The sequence below is a fragment of the Antrostomus carolinensis genome, unplaced genomic scaffold (genome assembly GCF_000700745.2).
Source record: "Antrostomus carolinensis isolate BGI_N321 unplaced genomic scaffold, ASM70074v2 scaffold21027, whole genome shotgun sequence".
Taxonomy (NCBI): domain Eukaryota; kingdom Metazoa; phylum Chordata; class Aves; order Caprimulgiformes; family Caprimulgidae; genus Antrostomus; species Antrostomus carolinensis.
Genome location: NW_010329781.1, coordinates 14487 through 21513, shown reverse-complemented (window position 1 = coordinate 21513; position 7027 = coordinate 14487). Strand labels below are relative to the sequence as shown.

At 51.5% G+C, this 7027-nt stretch overlaps 1 protein-coding gene across 1 annotated transcript in view; it reads left to right on the top strand.

Annotated features, from left to right (window-relative positions):
• The first annotated feature begins 2356 nt into the window (after positions 1 to 2356).
• BAHD1 (bromo adjacent homology domain containing 1) overlaps positions 2357 to 7027 on the top strand; it is a 13316-nt gene continuing 8645 nt past the window's right edge. The window contains 3 exon segments of the mRNA XM_029086137.1: positions 2357 to 2756; positions 2759 to 3703; positions 3897 to 4175. Coding sequence (XP_028941970.1) covers positions 2357 to 2756; positions 2759 to 3703; positions 3897 to 4175 — 1624 coding nt within the window.

Sequence of the window (7027 nt, the reverse complement as noted above, 5' to 3'; positions counted from 1 at the left end):
CCACCGTGGCTTTCAATTCCTGAGTTTCTTTTAGTTAATGCATATATAAGCAAGACAATTAAAACACATTGGATTTATTTCAAATAGATAATCTAATTATCAGCTTGATTAAACCATATCAAATGAACAGTTCTTGTAATTCACTAGCTTTGTTCTAATCACTGCAAAAGCAGTAGTAGCTTTAATTAAAAGCCTCAGAAGTGGCAGACCGGTGTCGATTGTGTCAATCGAAGAGTGTTCCAGACGCGTACCTGATGGCAGGGAAGATCAAACAGCTCCTCGGTTGGTGCTGATATGACGACCAACTCTTTGGTGCCAAGAAAAGGAATCTGAGTATTTCATAAATACCATTAAATGCCAGCCAATGTCCTTTTCTGCTCTTTCCAATGCTCAGATACAGACTTAATTAAATCTATTCCAATATCACTCAATTAGGCAGACTTTTTAAAATGTTTGTAGGTTAGTATCACCGACCTGTATCCTTTCTTAGTGTTGGACCTGCAGCTTCTTCCATGAACGTGTGCTCCTTCAGGCTGCAGAATTGCCCAGTTCCTCAGACACCTGACACGAGCCTGCAGCAGATCACTTGCCAAAGTTGAAATGCAGAGTGCAAAGGCGCATAACCCTTCTGCTAAAAATGGGACAGAAACACTAAACGTCGTGTTTAGTTTGCTGGATCACTCTGGGGAGCCAGCCCCTGGCTGAAGGGGCTCTCTGGACAGGATCCCAGAATGGCCTGGATTGGAAAAGCCCTTTCAGCTCATCGAGTCCAACCATGAACCCAACACTGACCAGTCCCCTGTGACTAACCCATGTCCCTCAGCACTGTGTCTACACGACTCTTCAATCCCTCCAGGGATGGGGACTCCACCACTGCCCTGGGCAACCCCTTCCAATGCCTCAGAACCCTTTCAGCAAAGAAATTCTTTCTCACATCACATCTCAACTGCCCTGGCCACAACTGGAGCCCATTTCCTCTTGTCCTGTCCCTTGTTCCTTGGTTGAACAGACCCACCCCCACCTCTCTCCACCCTCCTCCAAGGGACTTGGACAGAGCCAGAAGGTCTCCCCTCAACCTCCTGGATGATGTTGTTCTTCTCGTATCACTTGCTTACTAAGTACTTAGTGGCCGTTTAGTAGTCAACTTGTCCCCATGGTGTGGTCAGAACAGCTGGGATGTTCTCATGGCATGACTGGGTGAGCTCACCACCTCTGCTGCTGATGCTTTGGGTGAAGGCAGTCAGTAGTTGTCTCCGCTTCTTCTGGGTTTGGTGCTTCCTCCTCACCTTTCCACAGAGACTTCTTGCAATGTAGGGCTTGGAGGGAGCTGTCCTCCTCCCCAGGCTGCCAAGCCATTCCTCCTACCTTTGCAGGACAAGTTCCCTCTTGGGGTAAGTCCGAGCCAGACCGCTTCTGTAAGGTTCTGCCTGGCCGGGGAAGTCCAGCTGTGCCGAAGCTGCCCGGTCCACCAGCCGCTTCCTTGGGGTGCTGGTGTTGGTGTGCTCAGCCCTGCCTTCAGCGAGGCGGTTCCTGTTCAAGGGCAGATCCTTATCTCTTTCTTTTTATATTTTAGCAATTTGTGTTGGTTTTGAACAGTGACTTGACATAGCATCTAGATGAGAAGCCAGGAATGACGTACAGATGAGTAATTCTTTTTCCTCCCGTAAATGTATTTTTCGGGCCTTTCTGCTGATTTAGTTGTTTAATGTCCACAGTGTTTATAAAATGCGACTGTAGGGAACAACAGCAGCAGTGAGTAGCCAGGTTCTAACCTGCATAGGGATTTGCATGTATTTAATTTATTAATGTTGGAAAATCTCTGCTTAATAGCCCAAGTTTACTTTTCACATGAGTAGGTGGACTTTTTGTTTTTCTTCTGTCTAATTGTTTCAGAAAACGCCAATGAAGCAGCCTGCCTGTATCAACACGCAAGCAGTTAAATACCTGGAATTTATTTCTGCCGCGTGCCCTGGACCAGTGTTCGGATCAGCTCTAGCAGATCTGATGAGAATTCCTCACGCGTTAGAAACAGCATCGGTGCAGCGGGGGCCGTGCTTGGAGTGGGAGCCGAGCGAAGCAGCTTTCTGGTTTTCCCAGCTGCTGTGGCATTTGCCATCCCCGCCTGGCTTTTAATTACTATCCTGTTCTGTGGCTTAATATTAAACCACATCTCATTGCATCCTGTCTCTTAATTGGCTTAACTGGCCATCACCCAAAAAGACTCTACTGTGTATAGAAACAAGCTTCCCCAAATATTTCCTAATTGGCAGTTGGTGCTTTGTGAGGAGATGGGTCCCTCGCAGCGATATTAATAGATGTTTTCTTCTGTTCATTCTCAGGATTGGACATTGATCCTATGACGCATGCCCGGAAGAAACAACTTTTCCTTCTGAAACATCCAGCTGGTTCTGCTGGCCAAGCTTCGTCACCCACAGGCAGCAGGAGGATGGACAGGACCGACGCAGAGTGTGGCGAGCAGAGAGACGGAGATGCCACCACCGAGGCTCTGAACTGTCCGGGTGGGTTTGTGGGGACAAACAAAAGCAAGAGTTTGCATGAAGTGCGGAAGACGTACCCGCTGCGGAGACGTCTGCTCCCCTCCGTGAACAAAAAGACCTGCAAGGTGCTCCTCACCAGGCTGGAGGATGTGGCTGGATCTCTGTCGAAACAGACCCAGAGCTGTAAAAAAAAGGACCTTCCCAGTTGGATGGAGGGTTTGGGACCTGCTTTGTTCTCTGAACAAGTTCAGCCTGTGGGAGCGACTCATCTGGGGAAAAGTGCACAATAACTTATCCAGGGGCAGAGCAAGACCTTGATACTGCTCCTTCTGAGCCCAGGAAGCGCAGGCTGGCCTCGCTGAACGCAGAGGCCGTGAACAATCTGCTGTTTGAACGGGACGATGGCTTATTATCCAGCAGGCGTTTCCGGAGGGACTCCGTTAAAGCTGGTGGGGACTGCACCGTAAAGAGCTTGCATTGCAAAGCTGGTGACAACTGGCCTGCACTGGAAAAAACAGCTGTGAAAGCAGGTAAAGGAAAGAACCGGCACGAGCCCAGTCAGAAATGCAATAGCTGTGACCACTCACTGGATGAGGTCTTTGATGATGGGACAAAGAGGGAGGATGGTGCCATCTCCTATCATCCCACCCCAAAGAGACTGGCCAGCCTGAATGCTGTGGCCTTTCTGAAGCTGACCCATGAGAAAGACCAACCCCTGAAGCAGAGGAGTAAATCGGACGGAGAGGGCAAGTCCGAGAACCACTGTTCGAAATCCACGCTCAAATGGGCCAAAGCCGGTAGGAAGAATTGCGTCAAATCCAAGAAGGAAGTGGCTAGCTTGAAAATGGAGGGTCAGCACGGCTGGCGAGGACTTGCTGTAGGTGCTTTTGGGAAAGGGGAGCAGCGGGACTCCTCCAGGCTCTATGGGACGGCAGAACCCGTCCTGTACGAGTCGCTGTCTAGCTCCTACGCTAGCACAGAGGGTTTCTACCACAGACTGCCTTTGCTTATGGGTGGACAAGCTTCCATGAAGCCAGAGTACGGAAGACCTGGAGAGAAATCTCCAACCCCCAAACAGGAATTTCATCAGCCTTCCTTTCCTGTGCAGCAGTTCCCTCCCTTGCCCGTGCCCGGAAATCACACGGATTGTGGATGTCTCTATGAATCCTCAGATCTGACTCCGTTAAACGGGACAGACTGCCTTTGCTTATGGGTGGACAAGCTTCCATGAAGCCAGAGTACGGAAGACCTGGAGAGAAATCTCCAACCCCCAAACAGGAATTTCATCAGCCTTCCTTTCCTGTGCAGCAGTTCCCTCCCTTGCCCGTGCCCGGAAATCACACGGATTGTGGATGTCTCTATGAATCCTCAGATCTGACTCCGTTAAACGGGTTTTAGGCCAAAGTGGATACAGTGGCTACTCTCACTGCTCCGTTTACCCCAAGGACGAGCTTTCGCAATCTGCTACCTGTGAGGGGCTCTTGGTATCGCCCGGTTCCTTGCCATCGGGTGCTCATTTCCAGCCACTCCACTGGTGTAACTCCCCGTACTGTTGCGGAGAAGGAACAACAATTAACAGCTACAGCGTCTGCGGGGTCGTGCACGTGCCGGAGGGCAGGATCAGCAGCGTGCACGCGGGACGGAACAGCTACCCCTACAAAATGCCTTTTGCAGCAGGTAAGGTGCAAAGTGCGAGCACATCTCGTTTGGCGTTCCTAGGAGCAGAGGGCTGGTTGGGCATGGTGGCTAACGAAGGTACCTGGTTGCCAGGAGGCAAGCTACCTCTGTGCACGGTGTGTCTCGGCTTTTCTGTTGGCAGGGTGTTGCCCGGCTTCGGCAGCCGAGCTGCGACTCGGAAAGAATCTGCTTTTCACCTCCCCTTCCCTCATTTTTAGCCCTGAGGGTTTTTCCCACAGAAAGGTCGTACTGGTGTGGAAAGCGTAGAATCGGTGAAAGGACTTGGGCAGTGAGGAGGTGACTCATGACTTGTCATGTTGGAGCTGACCGCTTGGCTTTGATCTGTGTAAAATGAGGTGGTTTTAGTTCCTACACGTTCTGCGAGGCTCCTCACCGCCCTGCTCCAGGCTCAGGGTCCAGAGCACGCCGGGCTGAGTTACTCCTGCGCTCCCAAAAGCTCGCTCTCGGGATGGAGGATCCTGGCAGAGCAGAGCGGTGTGGAGGAGCAGGCGCTGCCTCGCTCGTTGGACTCTTGCTGGTGCAGGCTGGATGGGGAGAGAGTGCAGCCTTCTGAGATGTTCTGGATCACATCCGGCAGGGCTGTGTAACGATTCGGTTCAGCCCACGGTTTGAGCAGATGCTTGAATGTCACAGCACAGATGGAAGTGCTGGGTACACCCTTCGCTTGGTGAGTAGAGGTCCCACCTTTGCTCTTAATGCCTGAAATGTGGCACTGAAATGAGAACAGGTGACGGTGTAAGAGGTGGTGTCATTATTCCCCTGGCTCTCGTGTCCCCTGCCTGTTTCAGACTTTGTCCTCCAGCATGCTTTATCTCAGAGCTTTCCCTTTGCTATTGAAAAATGTCTTTTGAAGCATTTAAAGCTGGATTGTTGTGGGGGGGTGATGAGACACCAGTAACACCAGTACTTTACACCAGTACTTTGTATAAAAGCCATCAAGCTAGACAGTGCTGCTGTCTGAAAACAGTTGGGTCTGTGGACCAAAGCTGCTGCTTCAGCTTTGGGGAGTGTAGATATCGGTCCTTCAGGTACCTGTGTGTTGGAGGCAAAGGGAGGCCAGGCTTACCCCACTGCAAACAGACTTTCAGGTAGATGAAGTTCTGGTTCAGCGCTCGCTGAAGCTGAGCAAAGCTTTGTCATCTTCCCCTGTAGGAAGCTGCTGAAGCTCAGGAGCGTTTGGTTGAAGTGTAATCTCTGTTTTCCCTAAATATCCCTGCTGTCGTGGTGCCGCTTCCTACGGTGGCAGCCAGACAGCGTTCGCTGGTGGCTTCAGCGCTCCTCAGAGTTGGATGCTTGTGAGATGAGTGGCTCAGCAACGTGTTCCTGTCTGACAGTTTTCTGTGTGATGCCCCGAGGTCACGTCACTCTGCTTTGTTCCTGCAATGTTGTGTTCTGGTGCCTCTGAGTTGGTGCGAGCAGAGGGATGCAGGTGGTGCAGACAGGGTGGCTTTTGGAGTTGAACCCTCCCTGTGATCTCGGTGGTGCTGGCAGGGGCAGTGGTGGTTCTGGGGACACGGAGTTACTAACGATGTGTCACCCCACTGCTGAGATCTTCCTTGGTGTGATTTCCTCCCTGTGAGCCACTTTGATTTAAAAGCCTACAGCGTCGGAATACCTGAGGCTTTGTTTTGTGAATTGAAGTGTACAAAGAGGTCTCCTAGAATATTAATGGGGACCTGTGCTTAGGAGTTGATTTTTATGTCTGTGGGCGCCTCTGAAATCCCCCCTTCCCTCCTCGAGTGGGTTGTTTTGGTGAATTAAAGGAGTATTTTGGCTACAAGCAACAGGCTCCCGTCCGAGAGCGCACTGGTATGAGGGCATCCAGCTTGACATGTCACATGCCTTCTGTCTTGTGGGCGCCTCTGAAATCCCCCCTTCCCTCGAGTGGGCTGTTTCGGTGAATTAAAGGAGTATTTTGGCTACAACCAACAGGCTCCCATCTGAGAGCACACTGGTATGAGGGCATCCAGCTTGACGTGTCACATGCCTTCTGTCTGTCTGTCTGATCTGATGTGTTTGAGGTGTTCTTACGGAAATATCAGTGTGTGTGGTACCAGTCAAGGGATCAGGCTGTGGTCTGCCACGCGCAGCAGAGGCATTGCTTTCCCCGTCCCACGGGTGGGTGGCAGCGTGGAGGCTGGAAGCAGGGTGGTGGGGATGAGATGGGACAGGCTGTGGGAGATGCTTCAGCCCAGGTACCAGTGCGGGGGCTGGAGGTGTGTGCAGCCGAGGAGGGAGTCCTGGGGGTACAACTCTGCCCTGCTCTCCTGAACTTCAGGAGATATTTTTGTGAAGCTTCATCCTGCTTCCGTTCAAGCTTGAAATCTGCTTTTGTAAGCAAAATACTGAAGGGGTGATTCACTGCTCAGTGGGTCCTGAGCCTGCCAAGGCCAGGCAGGTACCTGGACTCGCATCCTGACGTCTTGGCTCGTGGGGGAGTTGCTGTGGTGTTGGCTGCTCAAGGTCGGCGGAGTCTCATGACGTCCGTAGCAGCCCTCATGTTCCTGTGCAGCAGCAGCTTTGGTGGAACCCTCTTAGGGAGGGTCAAGTGGGAGACAGGAGGCAATAATTTCCTGTTATTGCAGGGGGTTCTCCGCAGTTACTCAGCTGGAGCTTGGTGACTTCAGATGGTTTTTCACTTTTAGATTTTGTTGTTGTTGTTAGCAGCCCTGCAGCAGTGCAGTCCCGCAGATCTGCTAGGACATGCTCCAGGCTGGAGGCATCTCCTGAGGGTTGCCTGAAGCTGCCCTTTTGGTCACCCCAAAAAGCAGGCTTTCAGATTCAGGGAATTGAGAAGCATTGTAGGTTGGTCTGGGAGCTTCCTTCCTGCT